General features: G+C 45.8%; 2 protein-coding genes across 11 annotated transcripts; one reads left to right on the plus strand and one right to left on the minus strand.

Annotated features, from left to right (window-relative positions):
* Positions 1 to 5,784: 5,784 nt before the first annotated feature.
* Positions 5,785 to 16,517, minus strand: SLC5A6 (solute carrier family 5 member 6). Of its 9 annotated transcripts, none has more exons than XM_016129044.2 (18): positions 16,494 to 16,517; positions 15,791 to 15,857; positions 13,742 to 13,832; positions 12,397 to 12,937; positions 12,019 to 12,084; positions 11,621 to 11,672; positions 11,181 to 11,248; positions 10,683 to 10,837; positions 10,120 to 10,260; positions 9,814 to 9,943; positions 9,202 to 9,290; positions 8,733 to 8,845; positions 8,347 to 8,414; positions 7,866 to 7,952; positions 7,541 to 7,722; positions 7,222 to 7,325; positions 6,875 to 6,990; positions 5,785 to 6,501 (listed from the first exon to the last, which is right to left on the minus strand). In XM_016129044.2, exons 4-18 carry the CDS (start codon positions 12,787 to 12,789, stop codon positions 6,349 to 6,351), a joined length of 1,917 nt encoding a protein of 638 aa, XP_015984530.2. In that variant the 5' UTR covers positions 12,790 to 12,937; positions 13,742 to 13,832; positions 15,791 to 15,857; positions 16,494 to 16,517; the 3' UTR covers positions 5,785 to 6,348. The 9 variants fall into 9 exon arrangements, with proteins under 9 accessions (XP_015984530.2, XP_015984531.2, XP_015984526.2 ...); XM_016129045.2 differs by having other exon boundaries at positions 13,742 to 13,822; positions 16,246 to 16,502; XM_016129040.2 differs by having other exon boundaries at positions 16,246 to 16,502.
* Positions 16,518 to 16,596: 79 nt separating this feature from the next.
* On the plus strand, positions 16,597 to 20,986 carry ATRAID (all-trans retinoic acid induced differentiation factor). Of its 2 annotated transcripts, none has more exons than XM_016129051.2 (7): positions 16,597 to 16,741; positions 17,437 to 17,558; positions 19,294 to 19,365; positions 19,587 to 19,658; positions 19,753 to 19,874; positions 20,324 to 20,421; positions 20,647 to 20,986. In XM_016129051.2, exons 1-7 carry the CDS (start codon positions 16,643 to 16,645, stop codon positions 20,749 to 20,751), a joined length of 690 nt encoding a protein of 229 aa, XP_015984537.2. In that variant the 5' UTR covers positions 16,597 to 16,642; the 3' UTR covers positions 20,752 to 20,986. The 2 variants fall into 2 exon arrangements, with proteins under 2 accessions (XP_015984537.2, XP_036080240.1); XM_036224347.1 differs by lacking the exon at positions 16,597 to 16,741 and adding an exon at positions 16,769 to 17,313.
* The last annotated feature ends 91 nt before the right edge of the window (positions 20,987 to 21,077 follow it).

The raw sequence follows: 21,077 nt of genomic DNA on the forward strand, positions 1-21,077 counted from the left end.
CTTGTCTAAAGCCACCTTTTTTGCTATGCAATAACACGAGTTGCAATACATTTCTAAATGATACATAATTTCCAGTTTGCTTTATCTTTCCTAAGGTGTTATTCAGAAGCATTTTAACTTCCAGATGTACAGGGCTTTAAAAGATATTTTTGTATTGGTAATACATGAATTGTTCAAAATCAAAGTCTATAAAAACGTGTAGACAGGTGAGAGAGAAGACTCCCATCCCACCTCAGTCTCCTTATCATCCTGTCCCCTCTCACAGGCATTCATCGTTGTTAGTTTCCTTATTCCCTTCTGGAGACAGTCTTTGCATACACAGCTATTAACTTTTTTCCCCTTTTTTACTACAAAAGACATATATTATATATGATTCTGCATCTTAATTTTCTTCTTAATATATTGGAAATGAGAACTATATCAATAGGTATCATGTTAGATTAAAATTTTATTGAAAAATATAGAGCATATGACATATTTGTGATGTTTAAAGTGACCCTTTCTGATAGCCCCACCCAGTGAAGAACTAGTCCCTGCAAAGCCCCTCCCTGATCATATCATACAGCCTCTTCCCTTGGGGTAAACATGCACCTGGCTTTGGGGTTAATCATTCCCTTGCTTTCTTTAGGGCTTTACTACATCTGCATGGTTCCATTAATGATAGAGCTTATTTTTTCTCTTTTGAGCTTTAACAAATGGAATCTGTTTTCTTCTAAGACTTACTTTCTTTTGATCAATATTTCAGCTTATTGATGTGTGTGACTGTAGTTAATTTTCTGTCACTGCTGCATAGCATTCCTGTACAAATGTAATACTAGTTTTTATGAACTTTTGTCTCCAGTTTGGAGTAATTATGTTGCTAGGAAAGTTTTTGTACATCTGGTTCAGGGCAATGATTCTCACAGTGTGGTCAACCTCAAGATCTTGGGATGTTTTCAAGGAACTTATCATTGAAGTTAAAATTATATTCTCCTATGACAATAATGAGATGTAATGCACCCCTTTCACTCTGGACATTTGTACTGATGGTACAAAAACAATGATGGGTAAAACTGTGGCTACTTTAGCATGAATTAAATCAATGGCTTCAAACAGTACATGAAGTCATTTTTTGGCCAATCTGTTAAGTATGTAATTGTCTCGTTTGAGTTTTAATTGGCACATCCCTGATTACTAACAAAAGTGAATTCCTTTTCACCCGTTTATAGGTCATTTGCATGTCCTCTTTTGTAAAATGTCAGTTCAAATCCTTTCCCCATTTTTAATTGGATGATTTGTCTTTTTCATGTCGGTTGTTAGGTGTTCCTTACATCACATGTTCTTTAAGGTAGTTATATGTGACGAAAATAGGTTTTCTCTAATTTTCGTATGTTGTCTTTTTTACTCTCATAATGGTGTCTTTTGTTGAAAAGAAGTTTTCCATTTTAATATGGCCAAATTCATCACTCTTTTTCTTTTCTTTGAGCTTTTGTGTAACTGTGCTGGCTAGAATATCGAGTGTAATGGTGAAATGGAATTGTGCTAGCAACATCCTTACCTTGTTCCTGATCTCAAAAAGAAAGCTTTTCAATCACTTACCATTACATTTTTTCCTATTTCCCTTAAAAAAAAAACACTTTGATTATGGTTAATTATTTTACCTTTAACTTTGATTTCAGTTTTTAAAGTTTTGCTGTAGAATTTTTCCAAGGATACTCTTAATCATAAGGTTAGAGAAGTCCTTCTAGAGCTGGTTTTTCTCATAAACAAATGTTAACCTTTATAAAACAACTTCTCTGCACCTGTTGAGATGATAATGGATTTTTGCTTTAATCTATTAATGTCTCTGAGGACTGTACTATTTTTCTATTTTTAAATGACCTCTCATTTCTGAAATAAACTCAACTGGTGATGATGATATATCATCTTTTTTATATATATTGCTGGATTCAGTTCATTATACTTTTTTGATTTTGCATCTATGTTCACGATTAAGATGGATCTATACTTTTCCCATCTTCCTATGCCATCTCTGGTGTTGGTACTAGATGGGTCCAATTATAAAAGACACACTTAAATTTTTGAACTTTTAAATGGTTGTTGCTGGTCTATGGAAAATGCATTCAGGAGAGTTTCTTCTTCTATAGTCTGGAATCATTTCCAAAAATTTAGTATTATTTATTCCTTGAAAGACTGGAACTTACAGTGAAGTCATGCGGGCCAGTGATTTTCTTCACAATACGATTTTTTTTTCTTACTGCTGTTTCTATTTCTCTGGTAGGACTGTTTAGATATTCTATCATTCCTTAATCTCTTTTTAGTAATTTGTCCATTCTATCTAAAGTTTCAAATTTTTTGGTCTAGAGTTGTTCATAATTTCTATCATCTTAATATCTAGGATATTTGTATTTATGTATTTATTTCTGAAATTACTTGTGCCTTCTCTGTTTTCTTGATCATTTTACCAGAGTTGAATTTTACCGTTATTTTCAAAGTCCCAAATTTTGACTTGTTGGGCAATGTGAAATGGGCCCACAAATCCACATGAGAACTGATTTGTGATTTCCAGAGATATCTTTTCACTGCTCTGCTTGGCTCTAAAGCAATCTCCCTTGCAGTCCCTCTAAAGATCACAGGTCATTTATTTTATAGAATGTCTTTCAATTTTATTTTGTCTGATGTTTATGATTAGATTCAGGTTCTACATGTTTGATGGAGTATCACGGAAGTGCTTATGCTCTTCCCATTGTGTCTTATCAGATGATGCATGACTGAATTGTCCTTCATTTTGATCACTTAATCAAGATGGTATCTACCAGGCTTATTCACTACAAAGTTATTCTTTCTTTTTCCCTTGTAATTAGTATTTTGTGCAGAGGGAAATATCTGAGTCTATGTAAGTATACCATTCCTCATCTAAACTCTGATTACTTACTTTTATCAGTATAAACTCATGATCTTTTATATTCAATGGCTTAAAATTCATTACGATTATTTTAATGTTCAGATCATCCCAGATATGGCCAGTTGGAGTCCCTTCAAACTAGCTTCTGTGTCCTTTTGATATGATGTAATCATTCCTTGAGTAGTTCTTTGCTTTCTGGTACAAGATGTCCCAGTCCTAGGATCAGCTATTTTTCTAAAAAGCCCTATGTTTTTTTAATTTTATTTTGTGGTCTTTAGTGGAGACCGATATTTAGAATTCAAGATCCAGGCACTACGCATTTACTGCTATTGCGCTGCTACTGCACCCAAACCCTCGCTGGACAGAGCTTCTTCTATACAGATCTTTTGAAAACCATAAATGTGCTGGTATCTCCTATTCCTATTAACTACCACAGGTTCATTCTTGGTTTCTTCCTTTCCATTCATGTAACACCCCTCTCCAATAGTGAGAAACATGGCTCACATTACCCTTAATATATTTATTTGACTAATCTCTCTGTGTGTAGTCAAAGCCCCATCTCCATCTCTTGCATATATGCCATGCCCTCCTCATCCTACTCAGGCTCTGAAACTGCCCTGGGCCACAATGGGCTGGCCCCTGCGTGGACATCTTCATCGCCCTGCTTAGGCTGCCTCTACAGCCATGACCTCCTCACCTTACTTGAGCTCCCACCTGACCAGAGGTTTTCCTTCCTGTTATACAGATGCCCTCCTCATTGCATCAAGGTTGGGCTACTTACATGTGTGGATGCCTTCTTCATTCTGTTTGGGGTCTGATTCTCCATGTGGGACACACACACACACACACTGGCTCTGACAACCCATGCCGAGCCACCCGCACCTTGTAAATGCCCTCCTCAGGCTGCTCAGACTGAACCTCCATATCGAACTGCCCCCATACGTGGGCTCTGTCCTCACTCCCCTCTAGCTGACAACCCACATCAAGTCTTTCTTGTGAAGATGCCTTTTTCATGCTCCAACCCCATACCGGGCTACTGGCCCACATGGACACTCTCCTTGTCCAGCTTGGGCTCCAACACCCCACAGTAGATTGTCCCTGTGTTCCTCTCACTGTGCTCAGGCTACATGCAAGCTGGGCTGCTACATCCTAAGCATGGCTTCCCTCATATTACTTGAGCTCTGCTGTCCATACCAGGCAGCCAGAGCATGAATTCCTACCTTGCTCTGCTTCAAATAATGGGTACAGAATTACTCAAAAAAGGAATAGAAGACGAAGAGCTCAGAAAACATTAACTACACCCAAAGGTACGTTTTCACGAAATGTTTCAGTACCATAATGCGGTGTGTGAGTGTATTGGATCATGAAGTGAAATATGTTCTTACCTTGAGCCTAGCCAAGGACGTTGGAAAGCAACTGACCTAGAAAGGTTCTAGAATGATGATATGGTAGCATCTCATTTAGTGCCTCATTGTCCTCTGGACTGCTGTCTCAGAATAGACCTTGTTACCAGTGTGAATGTCCTATCTAAAAGGACATTGCTTCCATGACAACAGAGATACAAGTTTGGTGGGTTACTGGGAGTTACAAAGTTCTAGCTCTACCCCAACTACTCAATAGCCAAGTAACCCAGTTACTTTAAACATTAAAAATATAGATGATATGGGATATATTTCTCTCCCATGGCATAAAATCAGGCAGTACCTGAAAAGTGCTTAAAAACTGCAATAATTTCAAGAATTATTAAAGGAATGCATAAATCCTTTATATAAAATATAATTTTAATTCCTTAAATAATCCTATGAAATCCAATTTAATAGATGAAAAAAACTGAAGCTTAAGGGGGTTAAATAAATGAATTCAGTGTTTGAACTTTCTCATTAGACTCTACCCTCGTAATCATTTAATGGTACTTTTAAAAGGCTGTGTGAAAAAGTTTACTGAGTTAGAAATGAAAGAGCATTTTTGTTCTGCTAGAGTTTAAATTATTTATATGGAAAATTATATCTTTTTAGCATTTCCCTTTAAATATCATAATTCTTTAAAGTGTTGAGTCCTGTAGGTTTTCCCCTTCTATGAAAATATAGCTAAAATGCAAGCCTTTAATACTAAATGGGGGAGACTCTGAAATGCCGATGGCGACAGCTGGTAGAAGGTCCTAGGGGGCAGTTATTTCCTTTTCTGTAAAATGGTGACGAGGTAAAGCCCTTGCATGTAGTAAGTGGATAAATATATTGAATGAACAAATGAGAGCCTTGTTAGGTCTAGAACACTGGCGGCTCGGTGGGGGGGGGGGGGGCAGCTAAAAGCCAGGAAGTGTCCCCTTGGCCCGCAGGTGGAGGGACTGCTGAGAGGAGGGCAAATCTCAGAGCGGAATCAACCTGGCCTTTTCTGGGACTGTCCACAGATCTGCCTGGGACTAAATCTCCGCTGAGGAACCTGGAAAGCTTGTGCAGACTTACTTCTGGGCAGCTGAAAGGGCCAAGCAGGGGCAGAGACCAGGTGTGGGTGGGAATGAGCACAGTGTTCTTCATGAGACCACAAAAGTCTACCATGAATATTCTATTTTTAAAGCCAAATGACAGTATTCTTTCTTTATCCCCAAAAGTGAAAATCTCAGAGCAGCAGTGATTGTTTTGGCCAAGGACAAGGGGAGTGGGACAAGAAGAATGAGCACAGGGAATGAGGAGCAGAAAGGGGAGTGCACATCTTTCACCCTGATGAGAACAATGCTGCCCCCTGCAGACATGCCAGGGGCATGACTTGAAACCTCACTGAGCTAGAGCTAGCTCCCGTTGCTTCTCCTCAGCAGACCAGTGCATGGGAAATTGGGGCTCTTATCCTCTCCAGGGAGGGGGCTGGGTGGACAAGAGCAACTGCAGACAGTACAGGAGCCTAGATTCTAGGTCCGATAGTAGTTTTTATTTCCTAGGAACAAAGATACATAGGGAAGAGACTCCAAAAGGAAACAGGAGCACAGATGACAAAAAGACACGAGGGTGGTATGGCTCAGGAGTCAGATGGATGGCACACTCCACAGTGGACCTGGTCATGCCCTGGTTTCTTGGTTCAATATGTGCTCCATCCCCACGTGCCCATAGAGGCAGGGGTGGGGACAGTGGAGTAGAAAGCTTTCCGTACCCTACACAAAGGATATGAACATACCTGTCCTGAGAGGCCTCCCGGGGACACCAAAACCTCCTCAAGATTGGAGGTAGACAGTTAAGAATGAGAGGGGCCTGGATGTCGCAGACATCCAAAAAGAAGTCACGGGGCCCTCTGTGGCTGACAGAATCTATGCCTTGACCTGACAACTTCTACTGTACCAGGAACCCCTAAGAACAAAGTCCTTTGGTGTGGGCCAGGTCATTAGTCCTCTAGTCCCTGACTGTCCCTGCAGAACACATCAAGTAGCTCATCCCTGTACTGCAGGGTGGCCCTTAGGGCTGGTTCCTGAGTCCGGATCACAGTGAGGTCTCCTGGAGGATGAAGGTGGCGCTGCTCCCCTGGTAGGCTAGGCCCTCCTCGGCCACTGCCATGGCCTCCTTGTCCCTGCTGCCCTTCAGCATCCCGTTACTCATCTTCTCCGGAAACACTGTGGGCTCCATGGACAGGTCCTGGGGACACAGAGCAAAGGGAGAGGTATGGGGTGAATAAGAGACAAAAGGGCAGGGAAGGAACTCAAGCAGAAAAGGTGAAAGACGCTGCTTTGAGCCTGGCTAGAAAGGAGACCAGAGCAAGGGGGACGGGAGGGGCGAGGCCGGCACGCTATGTGCCTCCCTGGGCTAAGAGCCTCTGCCCATGAAGCCAGTGCTCCCTTGTGGGAAGGAGCCTGGGCAGCTCCTGAAGGACAATCCAGGCTTGGGCAAAAAATCAGAGAAAGGGATGCTGGGTGGAGGAAGAAAGAAAAGGGATGAAAGGAAATCTGGAAGGTTCGGCGGTAGTCTGGAGAGGGAAGGAAGGGGTCAATCTGGAAAACATAGGCATTACCTGACTGTAGCTTTTACAGTGAAGTCGCTTCTGACAGGACAGGGGCAGAAGGGCCAGGAGTCTGGGTAAAACCGGGTAAATGGTCCGAGGGTTCAGGGTCCGGCCCCGCATCCTCCCTGAAGGTCAAGGTGCCTTTGGTTACTATGTAACCAGTACATACCTGGCAAGCCCTCTGTTCTCAGGGTTCCAAGCCCCCAACCCTCTCCCACCTCCTGGAGCTCAGCCAAGAAACTGACTGTTACAGACATGGAGGAGTTGAGTGCCGGGCCACTTCTCCCAAAGTCCAGATTCCCTGAGCGCCCTCCCTCAGCCCATCGTTTCTGTGCGCCCATCTCATACTTCCTTACCAGTGAGCAGACTGACAATCAGGCCCACCACAATGACTGTGGTGGAGTTGTGAGCGCTGTACCATAAGTATGACAGGGAATAGAGCCGCTGCAGCCCTGCGGGCCTGGGGAGAGTAGAGGGTGAGGATCATTAGCAATTCACTAATAGGGTATTCCTTGGCCACCTGGCTCTACCCACCTGTATGGTCCTAGGGTGTTGGAATCCAACACCTAACATTTCCCTCAGGCCTCTGGTGCCCATTCCTTAGCAAGGCCCCTGGGAAACCCCTCAAAAATGAGCTACTCTCTCCAAGGAGAAAGGGGATGAGGCCCAACTCACCTGGAGCGGGTGGTTGAGGGCATTAGTGTGTTCATGTAGGTAGTAGTCAGATTGCTGGGCAGGGAAAAGCTGGACCCATTAAAGGGTGAGGGTGCCGTGCCAGAGCCCATGTTAGTCATTATGTTCCCAATGCCAATCCAGAAGGCCATGATGAGTCCAGCCAACAGGCCCACAATGGCACCCTGGCCAAAGACACAACACACACTCCTGTCACAATGCCAGCCCTACCAAATCTTCACACCGGTTCCCAGCACTCATGGTGAGAACCCTGCCAAGCCATGCCCCAAGTTCTGCACATGAGTGTGGAGCCAGACGAGTCACTCACAGGAGGGTTGGCACAAGGAAAAAATATCCCAAGGCAGAAGAGTCCAAGCAGTGGTCCCCCAACCATGCCAAAGATGCTGATCGCTGCCTGCAGAAAACAGGGTTGGAAAAAAAACACACAGGTTCAGAGACCCCTGGCCTCACCCGCATTGCCTCAAAGCCCTCTTGTTAGATCTGTTTGCCTGTCTCTTCTATCTGGAACCATCAGAATGCAAGAATCCAGAGGGCAGGAATGGATAAGAAAACATGTTTTGGGTTCTCTGGGGCTGATCCTTAGATCTCTCTGAGCCAACAATGTTCCAGGAATAACCCTGGGACTTTTGGCTACTTGAGTCTGTTCACAGCTAAAGGTAGTCCATTAAAGAACAATTTCTGACACCTCCTCCTATGTCATTCCCTTCACAGTAGCTGTTTTCTCCAATTTCTGGTTTCAATATCCATTTCTCCCCTAAAAATTGGTTTCTTCCCTCCATGGTCATTACCTGCAGCACAGGTCCCAGCTGGGAGGAAATATAGGCCATTCCCAGACAAAGTAGCCCATAGCCAAAGGCTGGAGGAAAAGAAGAGAGGAAAAAGATGTGAGGTAACACACTAAAAAGGAGCAAAGCTCCTTCTTCAGCCAAACCACTACCTGTGTCCCTAGAAACAGGGCATGTTACTTCATGCCCCAGCTCCAGGTCCCTCCCACTTATTCCTATGTGACTCAAAGACACCCCCCTCCCCAGGAAGTACCCTGAGCTGTAAACAAGGTTGTGTGTTTCATTCAGCAAGTGCTGAACCAAGGCTAAAGCTGGTGCTTTAAAGCAGACTGACAATGCTCAGGGATGTCTTAGAATGTGACTAAAGGGATGAGGTAGCATAATCCTACCAAGGAGTCTAGAAATCATGATGGCCCGGCCTTCAGACAACTGGGGGTACCAAGGTCGAATCAGGTCTTCCATTGTAACAGTTGCCAATGAATTAAAAGCAGAAGATATGGTGCTGAAAGGAGGAAGAGAAAGACACGCTGTCCCAAGAGAAGCCAAACAAGGGACTATTGAGGGAACAGCGCCCTAAGGTAGGTGTCACGTGCAGCCAAGAAAGAAGCCTGGAAGGCAAGGACACTTGTCCTTTCCTGAGTGGGATACAGTTTTGTTCAGTAGACCAACTCCTAGTATTGTAAAAGAATCCTTCATTAAAAAGGGGGGCATCTGTCCCACACGGATAAACTTTCCCTTGTCATCCACAGATGGATAGGCACAATGAGAAACTCAGAGGAATCTGCTCCTCTACCCATCACCCTGTACCAAGTAGGGGTGAGCTACGCCAAGCCTGAGGGAAAGGATTGAAGAGGGTACCTGAGGCAGCCACTGAAGATGCAGGCGACAAAGAGCCCAGGCAGGCCTGGCAGGCCTTTCAGAAGATCCATCACAAAATACAGGACAAACTGCAGGCAGAGCAGAAGTACACAGTTCTCCTGAGAGGGGAGCCCTTCCCCAGAGGAAGTCACACAGGCAGCCCTGCTCTGCGTGCCCCAGCCAGTCTGGTGCATGAGGAAGAGGGGCCAGGCACAGAGGGTGACCCCACAGTAAGTGGAGAGAAAATGGGCTCTGGAAAGAGGATGCAGTCATATCCCAGCTCTGAGCTGAGCATGTTGGCCACCTTGAACCTCTTTTCTCTGTGAAATGAGGCTGTTGGAAGGGTTAAATGAGACCCCAGGTGGTTGACAGCCTTCAGCAGAGTATGTGGAGCATAGCGGTGAGTCGAAGAAGGTAAGTCCCCACCCAGCTGTGATCAGGTGATGCCAGGGGCTAGAATCGTCACATCTAGATCACTAGAATCCCAGAGTGGAAAAGAACTTAAATCCACTTCCTGCCCAGGGTAGGGATCCTTTCTGCAGCCACTCGAACACTCCTTTTGAGGGATGGGCCACTCCTGGGCAAAGGAGAGGGCCAGGGAGGCCTTCTCACCTGGTCAGGGGCTGCCTGACTCTGCTGGATGCTTATGGGATACTCTTTGTAGTAGGCAAACATGACCAAGCCAATGAGGCAGCTTATGCAGAGGACCAGCTGCTGGCAAGGGAAGACCGCATAGCAGGAGCTGCAAAAGAGGCCAGGGTCAAAGGGAGCGGGGGATTAACAGATACCTCCATCATGTTCCTGAGTCCCAGAAGAGAGACTCACGGCCCGCCCCCACCCCACTGCTTCCATGGAACCAGGGTGGCCCACTCTTCCCCCGACCCTTGCCCTACCGGTCTTCCCTGATCCTGTACTCACAGTATAGCAGCCTTCTCCGTGCGGGAGCTAAGGTAGCGCTGCACTTGGGCCTGGTTCACCCCAAACAAAGAGAGCATCATGAAGATGCCCCCGATGGCCAAGGTCCAGAAGGTGTGCCGCACAAAAGGGTCTGGATCTAGCCTACAACAAATAAATACCCCTGGTCACTGCACCATAGCCCCAGAGAGAGACTCAGCCTTCCTTACTCTCCTACAACAGGGGTCTAAGAAGGGCAGAGATGCCACTTTAGGAGCCAAGGAGCTCCTGAAGGCAAGAGCTGGGTGGACTCAAGACACAGCACAGCAAGTTGGAGGGAGGGCGACATTCCTCCAACTCACAGCCTCATCTCAGGTACTAAACACGTCCTGGCCCTCCTTAACTACCAGCTGGACCCCTGTGATCAGCCTCCATCGCTGCAGTGCCAGCTTCCCACCTGTCTCAGTGCTGCACCTAAGGCTTCCATAGCTTGCCCTCTGCTTACTATACAGCCCTGAGCTCAGGCTCTATCATGGACTCAGCTCCCAGGCAATAGAGACCCCAGCCAGGGGAAGGGGTATACTCACTCGATTCCAGAGATGTAGCCATGCTGCGAAGCCACATCCCACACATGCCCAAAGCCGCCCACCTTGGCTGACCCCACAATGATAACTGTCAGCTGCCCTAGAATCATAATCAGTGTCTGGAACACATCTGTCCAGATGACTGCCTTCAGCCCACCCTGTAAGGAAAAAAGCATGACTGATACAGGTGTCTTCAAAATCATCCGCCAAAATCATTCACCGGTGAGGACACCATACTATCGGCAAGGGCACTAAATCGCCGCCTGAGGCATAGAGACCCTGTTGTCATTGCCACCCCGGCCCCTGCCTTCATATGCCATCCCCTCTCCTACATCCCACCCCCCGCTATAATCCCATCCCACTTCCTACATCCCATTTCATTCCACCCTAGAATTTCATCCTACCTTCTCACCCATATCTTATCTCAATCCTTCTTTTCTTTTTCTTCCTATTTCCCCTCCTAAGACTTCTCCTCCCTCCCCTAAGACTTATTGCCCTTACCAGAGCAGTGTAGAGGGTGCAGACAATGCCTAGGGTCAGCACTGACAGCCACGGATCAAAGCCGGTCACTATAAAGAGATAAAAGTCATGTGTCTGTCTCTGGAAAAGGGTTTCTCAGTGGAGAAGCCAGAGAAGCCCTGGTAAGACATAAAGCATTTGATCATTAAGAATGAAATAAATGATTCACAATGGAAAAAAAAAAAATGTTTGCAGAGCTCCACCAAAAGGTGGTGATCAACCAATTCAGATGGGGCACAGCAATGTTTGCTTAGCTTTCAAATGCAATGAAGCAAGCCTGCTTCTGTCTCTGGTGGAGACCAGCCAAGGGTCCATGCAGTAAAATAATTCTCAGGCCAAAGTCAGATTTTCTTCTGCACACTCTCCTCTACCTGACCCTCCCAGCCTACAGGGGTTGGGAGCCCAGGGCTGTGACTCCTCACCTGCATTGAGGGCCAATGATGGTACATAGAGCACAACCCCCATGTAAATCACCTGTTGGGTACGGAAAAGAGAATGTAAGGAAAAGAGATGAGAGTGGGCAGAGAGAGGAGGAAAGATGGACCTCAGCTCCAACATCTCAACGGCCTCCCTTCATTTCACCTAGGGTCGCCTCCCTCTCCCTTCTTCCAAAATTTGGCTTGTTGCACCATAGTGTCTGTGCTGGAACTGGAAGGTATGGGAAGCAGGATGCCTCTGGGGGCTCCAGTGACACCAACTCCTAGCAGGAATTTCAATCCTGCCAATTTGAGAGCAGGGAAGGCTCCAGCTGCCTCAGCACGCCTGAGTTCAAATCCCCCTACCATCCCGCAGGCTCAATATTTAGCCTCACTCCACTTACCATCTGAAAGATGAAGGTCACAGTCCCACAGACTCGCACAATTTTATTGAATCGAAGCTCCAGGTACTAGGAAGGAGTATAAATTTTTTAAAAAGATACTTTTCCCCACTCCATGCCCCACAATTCCACATACAACTTCCTTCTAGAGGTCTAGGATACAGGGGCTATCTTATTCATAACCACTCTGGGCCCAACTCAGCACAGCGCCCTCCGTCTCTCCCCATCTGACCTCACCTAGAAAGAACCTATAAACACACAATGTGGTCCCTGTCACTCTCATTAGGCAGAGGCAACCCAGGGATCCCTCGTATGTGCCGTTTCTCCTCTCCATCCCTGACCCTGGGGGTCCTATGTGCTCCTCTCTTTCTCCCTGCTCACCTCATATGCACTGGTGAGATGCAGGCGGTAGAACACAGGGATGAAGATGTGTGCAGGGATCAGCAGCCCCAGGAAATACGAGCAGCCCAAGAACCAATACTGGGTCCCAAATCGGTAGATCTCAGATGGCACACCCAGGATGGCCACGGCTGACTGGAAAGTGGCCAGCAGGGACAGTGCCACAGGAAAGCAGCCCATTTGGCGGTCTGCCATCAGCAGCCGGCCAACGGTATGCCGGCCCCAGCCACGACAGGCATGGTAGAGCCCAATGGCCAGGGAGAGAACCAGAAGCAGGATGAAGACCACATAGTCCACAAGGGAGAAGGCAGATGTGACCATGCTTGTGTCTGAGGCTGGGGAGAGGGGAGCAGAGGTGGTCGCCCCCACACTCATCTCTTCACTGTCTATGACCTGTAGCTACGTGCTGCTCCTGGGTTCTGGGCTGCCACTTGGATAGGTGGTGACAAACAAGTGGCTACAATCTGGCTTTCAGCCACGGTCTCACAGTCCTCCTTCACCAAGTGACATTGTCCAGGGTGACCTGCAAAGGAAAGAGCTTCTAGTGAGGCCTATTGTGCGTTCATGGCTACTCACCCTTACTTAAGCCCGTGCATCCCACGCCCACCAAACTTGGACCAGCCAGCTCCATGGCAGCCCTCGAAGGTCTGGAGGTCCTAGTACGGATTTGGTAGGAAAAAATAAGGAGGGAGGAAGCAGCTGAGTGAGACAGCCAGGAGACAACTACTTGGCTAAGCTGTGAAATATAAGAGTCTTCTTGGGTCTCCACCCCATAACAGAAGAAAAATCTACTCTATTCCACATTTCTTCTCAGATGATTTCCCTGCCCCCACTTTTAGGCACAGACCCAGTTACTACAATGTACTAAGCCAGCAGAGCCCAACCTGGCGCCACAGCCCAGCAGGGAGGAAGAAATGGAGAATAATGACAGAATGGCTTCCTCTATTCCCCCTGGCCTCAGACCCCACTTCCCATGACCCCCAGTTTCACCCTAATAGCACCCCTTTTCAGCACTGATTCCCAATAAGAACCCCTCCACGGCAGCCCCAAACTCCATTCCAGGTACCTCTAGGCCAACTACTCCATTCTCCCCGATACCACCAGATAAGCCCTGCCACCTACCTCTCAGCTACTCTACCCGTAACACCAGAGTCAATAGCAGATCTGAGAAGAGTGGTGGGAATGCAAAAATGAGGGCAACGTGCTGGAGCCAGGGGTTCATATCATGATTACAGGAGCACTTTGGGGAGAAGCAAAGCAGCCAGGAAGCTGAGGCAAAGGGAATAGGCAGGGATGGTGATCCTATCCTGCTGGGGCAGACACCTACCTAGAAAAGCAGTCCTTATTGAGGCAGAGCTGTCTGGAGAAGCTGCGTGTCTGGAGCTGGGCAGAGACTGAGGGTCTGGTTCTGTAAGTGACTGAGGTGAGATCAGGAATTGGGGATGGAGTGAAAGCAGCTATTTGTTCTGGTCCCTTCGGAAAACCAATAGCTGTGATCCAGATGGCCCTATCACCACATGGCCCCCAAACTCCAGCTCAACCCCAGAGGCTCCAGAATAGGGAGCTGAGAGCTCACATTCAACAACATTCCTAGATGGATTAGGCTTTCACTCTAAGTCACACTTGGCACTGTGTGCTAGAGGGAATTGGAAAGGAGGGGCCAAGAGAAGATAGGAAAGTTGCTTTTCTGACTCCTGCACAAAAATACTAATCCTCAAATATACCATTATCCTTAGAACAAGGATAGGATTACAAAGACACTAAGGCTTAGATGACTCAAGTGATCTTTTCAAAACTACAGAGCTGATTCTTGTCAAAGGCTAGATTAGAACCCAGGTCTATTCATTCCATAACCATACACTTTCCATTTATACCACTGTCTTTAGAGACTATTCTTTGGGGTACTTATTGGTATGGGGAAAAAAAAATACCAGAGGATGCCATGTATTTAAATAGCCTAAGGTGATGACATAACATTTTTTGAACATCTGCTATGTAACCCAACAGGATTCTATGTACTTTATGGACATCAATAATAATTATAATAAATAATGAAAATAATAAAGTAAGCAAAGAAGTAACCATAGTTATTACTCTCAAAATACCGTGTCTCGGGTTATGTACGTTACATGAACACTCTCTAGGAAACTAAGATTTAGAGAAGTTAAATAACTTGCTTAATGTCACAAAGCATGATACAAAACATGAGAGAAAGAAATTATACTATCTGCAGGTATTACAGGTTACTCACCAGGGGCCCCAACCTTGATACTCCCAGAACCAGGAAAGCAGAAGCAGAATGTTAATTGGAACAAGCATTCTTGGAACAAAGTTTAGCTTTCAACTAATCTAGACAAATAGTTAATTATAAGCTACGTCTTCTATATTTGCCCACTAAGAGAAAGATCAGCCTGGCTGTCTTCCACCTTACACTGTGTTTTTGGGCAGATGTTGCCTGGCTAGAATGATAATGGCCTCACACAGATGAAACATGAACACTGAACCTCCTGGGGGCAATGAAGAGAGGAAATCAGAGCTGGCAGCTCTTGGTTCACATGTTCTACAAAGTCACAAATGTGAGTTCCCAGAAAAATGTCGCCAGCAAGGCCTCTGATTTAATCTAAGGATGCCCTGGGCCTTTGTACATTGCAACATCTCAAGTTTTAGCATTTTTACCAGAGGTGATGGAAACTACTGGAATGTAAGAGGAGAGAAGGTGTCTGCCGTGTGCAAATAAGAATGTGTAGTGGTAAAGGATTAGTGATATAGATAAGCAGATACTTAGAGAATGAGAGGTCCCAGTATAGACTGAAACACAGACATAGAGAACTGGCAACTCTCTACTGCTGGGGTAAACTGGCAGGGCTTTCTGATAGAATTCTATCTGTATGAGGTGTGGAGAGCCCTCCTAGATAGCTGAAGAGAGAGCCATCTAAACAAGACAGGAAAAACCTGACCCAGTAACAAAGCTTTCATCAGACATGATTCTCAAACCAGGATGGTGGCTTTCTAGAAACTCTACACTACCCTCATCCCTATAGACTTGTATCACTCTGAAAGACTGGGAGCCAAAAGTAAGAGCCGAGTTGGAACTCCTTTTAAAATGTCTAAAACAAGGAAGAGAATCTTTCTGCACCACCCTACCCCAATCCTCATTTCGGTCACAAACTGCACTGGATTGCTTTAACTCCTACAAATGGCAAAGGGGCCACAGCAGGACCAACCTCTCCAAAAGATTCTGTCCTTGCGCCTAGAATTCTTCAAGGGCTGCAGGGCTTTGGGAGCTCACGCTAAAATGCTCATTTTAATTTTAAACTTAATGCTAATTTTTTATTTTAATGCTGATTTTAATTTCGAAGTCTTGCCTTCCCCTTACCTCCGTGGCTCAGCCAGAGCTAAGAAGATCCCGTCGTTCTTCCCGAGATCAGCGTCGCTCCCTTTTTCTGGGAAGGCAAAAGAAATAAATGAGGTAGGGAAGCATCTACCCCTCGCCTACCTCCTCGCCAGGACTCCGGACGCCGCGTGGTCTCAGGACACAGGTGAAGGTGACAGGGTGCTCGGGGCGTCCCCAGGGTCGTCTCCTCCTACCAGGGTTTGCCCTATGCCCTCCACTCCTCCATCATCCTTACTCTATTTCCTGGCTTCTCACCTTCCCTCCACACGCGAGGAGCACTGCCACCTCGCCAGCCGCAACTAAAATTTTCCCGGGACCCCAAGCTGGCGGCCGGCTCGCACCGCCGCTCTTCTTTTCCCTCCTTCCCGCTCTGACTCGTTCTTGGGATACTCTTTGTACCTGCCCGCACCCTTCGGGCCCGCCCCCGTCCGGCCCACCTGCCGGGTCTCCACGCGTGGGTCTGGCTTCGACCGAAGAACCCGGCCCACAACACGTGGGCCGGGTGACAGCGAGGCCTGTCCCCTGCCCGCCCCGCCATGTTCACTGAGAGCAGATGGAGCGGCACCGAGACGCTGCGGAGACGCGACCTCGGCGTCTGGGCGCGAGGACCGCGGGGGTGAAAGAGCGGCGTCAGGGCGGCCCTCGGTAAAGGGGGGAAAAGTAGAGAGGGTCGAGGAGCGCTGACCTTCGCGAGCTGCCCCAACCTCCAACCCCTAACCCGCCCCAGGCCAACTGGCCCTCAGCACTACTCCACCCCCCACCCTCCCCGAGAGTGGGGCGGAGCCACATGCTCAAGTCTCGCGAGCTGCTGAGAAGGACGAAGGAAGGGGGAAAATGTTCCCTTGCGGGCCTGGCAGTCTTTCTATCCCGGTACCCTGGGCTGCGGCCCTCCTCCTCGCTCTGGGCGTGGAAAGGGCTCTGGCGATACCCGAGGTACAGAAGCAAGTTAGAGGTCGGATTGAAGCAGAATTGCTGGCCAGCTGAGTGTCGCGCTCGCTCGCCCTCTGCTCTCTTCTGCGGGCCCGCAGCTGTGCTTGCGTCCCTGAGGCCTCCCCAGCGGTAGCGCAGGCGGCCCCCGCTCCTAATTACTCTCGCTGCGCAGTTTTCCCAGCACCCTCGCATTGCCTACGTCCAAAAGCCCTTGAACTTTGACCTTATCTCTCCTTAATCTGAATAATGTTAAATTGTTCTTTGTACAGATGAGTCCTCTGGCTCTTCTGCAGGCTCTCCACGCACAAATGTCTCATATCGTGCGGTGATAGGACTGTACTTTCTGTAATGCTTGATGAGTTCTTTGTGTACCTGCAGTCCTTTTACACCCAGTCAAACCGGGGCTGTCAAATTGAGAAGTCACTGGAGAGGACATAATAAATATGTTCAAACAGTGATCCTCAAAGACGAAGGCCTTCTCTGGGTAAGGTCTGGTTGCAGAAAGTCTGGTGCGCTGATTGGGCACCAGGTTCCAGGGGGAAACAATGCATCCCCTAGTCAAACCTGATACAAAGGTAGGACACTTTCTTGCTCTATAATAGAGGAGTTCTGGAGAGGAATACTGGCAGTTAACTTTTGATGCCTGTTTGTTCTGGTCTTGGCTTTCTGGAATCCTAATGGTTTTCTCTCTTCCGCAGATATGCATCCAGTGTCCAGGAAGTGTGCAAAATTTGTCGAAAGTGGCCCTTTATTGTAAGCAGACACCAGAGCTAATGTTGCACGCCCGCTGCTGCCTGAATCAGAAGGGCACCATTCTGGGGTGAGGGAGGAGAAGACATCTATGGATAATGGAAAAAAGTTCCCAAGTCCGATTCCTCAGGGCTTGCCTGGTTGGCTTTTGGGATAAATATCTGTGCCTATTTTGGAGGCATCTAAACGATGATTTGCAGACTTTTAAATCTGTTAGAGCATTTTTGGCTAGGTAAATAATCCTGCGGTTATTCCTGGTTGAAACTGCATAAAAGTCATAATTTTTGCCTGTTCAAGAAAAAAAGGCTTTTATAGCTTTGTTTTTAAAAAAGCTTTGTTCTTTTGTTTAACTCCTTTTGTTTAACTCTTTGGATTATTTGCTGTGTGTCTTCATGAAATGAGCTGCTTAGCCTCCAAGACAGTGTACTAATATGGTTTTCTTCCTTTTGATTAATTTATGTTCATCTTTGAACAAATTCTTCTTTCTATCCCCTTATGCAGGTTAGTCCCTGCATTTTCTCCCTTTACACTCTTGAGAATCCACCTATTCTTATAGCTTCACCTGTAACCACCATGCAGGTATCGCCTAAAACTAGATCTCTTTTAATATCCTTTGATCTCTCTCCAAGCCCCAGGAAACTGTGGGTCCCTCTAGCTTCCCGTTCAACATTTCCTCTTGAGTAATACCCTCACTTCAAACTCAAAATGTCAAATGTATTCCTTCCATTTTCCTCTTTCCCTAATCTACCTAAGTACATCTCTGTGTTAAACTTTCTGAAAAACTAAATTTTCCCATCATCACTCTTTGGCTTGAAAATTAGATTTCCAATTATTTGTCCACTCAAACCCTTCATGAAGGTCTGGCTTTGGCCTACCTCCAAAAACATTGTACCTTCATTTCTTTGTTCAGGCTTCTCTCCTTACCTGAAATCGCCTTTCTCCACCAAAGTAGGACATATCCAACCTTTAATTTCAACATCTTTTGTGAATTCCTCCTACTACTAAATACCAGAGTAATATTTTTAATTTTTTTACTTTCACTAATCCTTAGTGATTATACCACTCACATTTATATACTGTCCTGTGATTTCTTTCATGTCGAAATTTAGTGTTTATATTGTTTTTATTTTTAGTGGTGGCCTTGTTCCCCTACTACATTGTAAGCCATTGGAAAGCTAAGATGTTGAGAGGTTTTTTAGTCTCCAAATTTTTGCAGTTAGTAGGCATTTGGTAAATATTTGTAGAATAAAAGGACAGACAGCAGTAGATACTGAAGAAAAAAATAATGTGATGTGGTCCTTAATATCCAGTAGTTTACATCCAACCTGTGATAGAAAATGCACTTGGAAAAAGCTTTCATTTATATGATTTGAATTTTTTTTCCATTTGGAGGTCCTTTGTGGATCTGAGAATCATATCATGATGTAAGTTTCACTGTCCTAGACAAGAAACAAATTTCTCATGTATGCACAGATGCAAGGAACTTTCTGCCGTTATGCAAATGTACCATATCTATACTCTCCAGTACAGAGCTACTAATCACATGTTAGTGGTTACTTAACATTTAAAATGCAGCTCGTGTAAATGAGGGACTGAATTTTTTTTATTTTAATTTAATTTAAATAGCTACATGGAACTAGTGGTGACTAAATTGGATGGTATAGGATTAAAACATCTACTACAGCACCGAGTTTGTGGCCCTAAACACAGTTGTGTTAAATTAATATTAGCAGAAAAGGGGTTGTATTAGCTTACTGTGAATAGAGGAGAGAGACATAGTTACACTGATTATCTTATTTCATCAGGCTGGATCTCCAAAACTGTTCTCTGAAGGACCCAGGTCTAAATTTTCCTCAGGCACATACTGCTATCATCATGTAAGTGGTTAGTTATCCTCCCGGCCGAAAGATGACTATGGCAAAGGGTTGATGGGAAAGTCTTTGAGGATGGACTCCTAAAATGATATTTGAATACTGATCTAAACTTGAATAACTCTGAATGAGAACTGGATGGATTACCAGTCCAGGACAATGTGTGAATGGAAGGGTGTTCTAGGGTGTTTTCCTAGAGTACAGTGCTAACAGTGTGTGCTTTTCAGAGACCTGCAAGCAAACCCCCTCAAGCATGACTTGTCTGACACCTTCCATGGCTTCACCCAGCTCCAGACTCTGTGAGTAAGGGTAAGGGGTGGGGAAGAGAATCAAAGAGGGGCAGTGCTGTGAGCTTAGCAACTTCAAACTACATATTATGACTGTTGTGTTCAGGATACTGCCACAAGATGTCAACTGTCCTGGAGGTATAAATGCCTGGAATACTGTCACCTTGTATACAGACAACCAAACCTGCTTGGGGCAAAGGAACCTTTGTAATAGCACTAGGGATGCAGGTATACCTTCTCATCTCCACCCTTTTGGGAAGTGCCTTTTCCTCTTTTGTATTCTCCCCCTTTCATCAGAAAGACAGTAAAATTGCTTATGTGCCTTTTGTTCAGGTTTCTGAGGCTCTTACTCCTTGGAAAGAAAAGATATTAAAACATTTTATTGTCAATAATATTGAGATAGTGATTGTCAGATGGTTACTGGATTTATGGTGATCACTTCTTTAGATACATAAAGTTTAAATAACTGGTGTACACCCGAAACTAATATGATATTGTATGCTAGCTATATTTTAATAAAAACCTGTAAAATTTATGATGACGACGTTCTGATTATCTGCAATCTTCTTTCTCTAACTGACCTAGAAATAATTGAGAGAATCTAAAGTTGAAGCAGATATTTGAGAAACACACCTAATGCGGTCCAGTGATGTTCTCTGTTTCTCTCTGGCTTTCAGAAATATGTCCTGAGAATGGATCTTGTGTGCCTGATGGGCCAGGTCTTTTGCTGTGTGTTTGTGCTGATGGCTTCCATGGCTACAAGTGTATGCGCCAGGTAAGGATTTAGGCCTTCTAGTTTGGGACAAGAGAAATCTATAGAGCAAGAACCTCTCAGAAAGAAGAGCCGTAAGACCAGGAGCTGATGCAAATCACCTAGAGAAGGAAACTGAGAGAATTGCTTTGGATGAGGGCATAGGTAAACCAGGAAAGAACTGGGTGTTAGGATGTAGCCCTTGGTGTTACTTTCTTGCCTTTTTTTTTTTTTGTCTTTTATTCACAGGGCTCGTTTCCACTGCTTATGTTCTTTGGGATTCTGGGATCTGCCACATTATCCATATCCATCTTGCTTTGGGGGACCCAACGCCGGAAAGCCAAGGCTTCGTGAACCAAATAGGTCTTCCTACTGATCTAAATATCCTGATCTATCTTAGCTCAGCCAGGGAGATTTGATTCCTAGGCAGATTGGATAGCACGGGTCGTCATCAAGGCTGAGGCCACCGTTGGAAGGAAGATGGAAAATTGCACAATGCCAGAGCGTCACTCCAGTCCAAAAAAGGACCAGTACCAGTTCCCATTTGTGCTGTTAACTATAATAAACGTTTTTTTTTCTTTTAGGGAAAGGCGCCCTGGCTTTGTGTGTTTCTTGGTTAGGGTGGGAAGGACCGCTTTGGGGAAGTCCGCTTTCTTTTTCAGGTTTCCCCTGGCCTCGCG

Source organism: Rousettus aegyptiacus, unplaced genomic scaffold, assembly GCF_014176215.1.
Source record: "Rousettus aegyptiacus isolate mRouAeg1 unplaced genomic scaffold, mRouAeg1.p scaffold_m13_p_7, whole genome shotgun sequence".
NCBI classification, from domain to species: domain Eukaryota; kingdom Metazoa; phylum Chordata; class Mammalia; order Chiroptera; family Pteropodidae; genus Rousettus; species Rousettus aegyptiacus.

What these genes read in the sequence shown, in the direction of transcription:
- ATRAID (XM_016129051.2), top strand. Translation starts at nt 16,643, where the DNA reads ATGTTCCCTTGCGGGCCTGGCAGTCTTTCTATCCCGGTACCCTGGGCT. An exon ending in GCACATACTGCTATCATCAT is followed by an intron (nt 19,366 to 19,586) that starts GTAAGTGGTTAG and finishes TGTGCTTTTCAG; the next exon opens with AGACCTGCAAGCAAACCCCC. An exon ending in TTCACCCAGCTCCAGACTCT is followed by an intron (nt 19,659 to 19,752) that starts GTGAGTAAGGGT and finishes TGTTGTGTTCAG; the next exon opens with GATACTGCCACAAGATGTCA.
- SLC5A6 (XM_016129044.2), bottom strand. Translation starts at nt 12,789, where the DNA reads ATGAGTGTGGGGGCGACCACCTCTGCTCCCCTCTCCCCAGCCTCAGAC. An exon ending in ATCTCACCAGTGCATATGAG is followed by an intron (nt 12,085 to 12,396) that starts GTGAGCAGGGAG and finishes ACTCCTTCCTAG; the next exon opens with TACCTGGAGCTTCGATTCAA. An exon ending in CCCTCAACCACCCGCTCCAG is followed by an intron (nt 7,326 to 7,540) that starts GTGAGTTGGGCC and finishes TACTCTCCCCAG; the next exon opens with GCCCGCAGGGCTGCAGCGGC.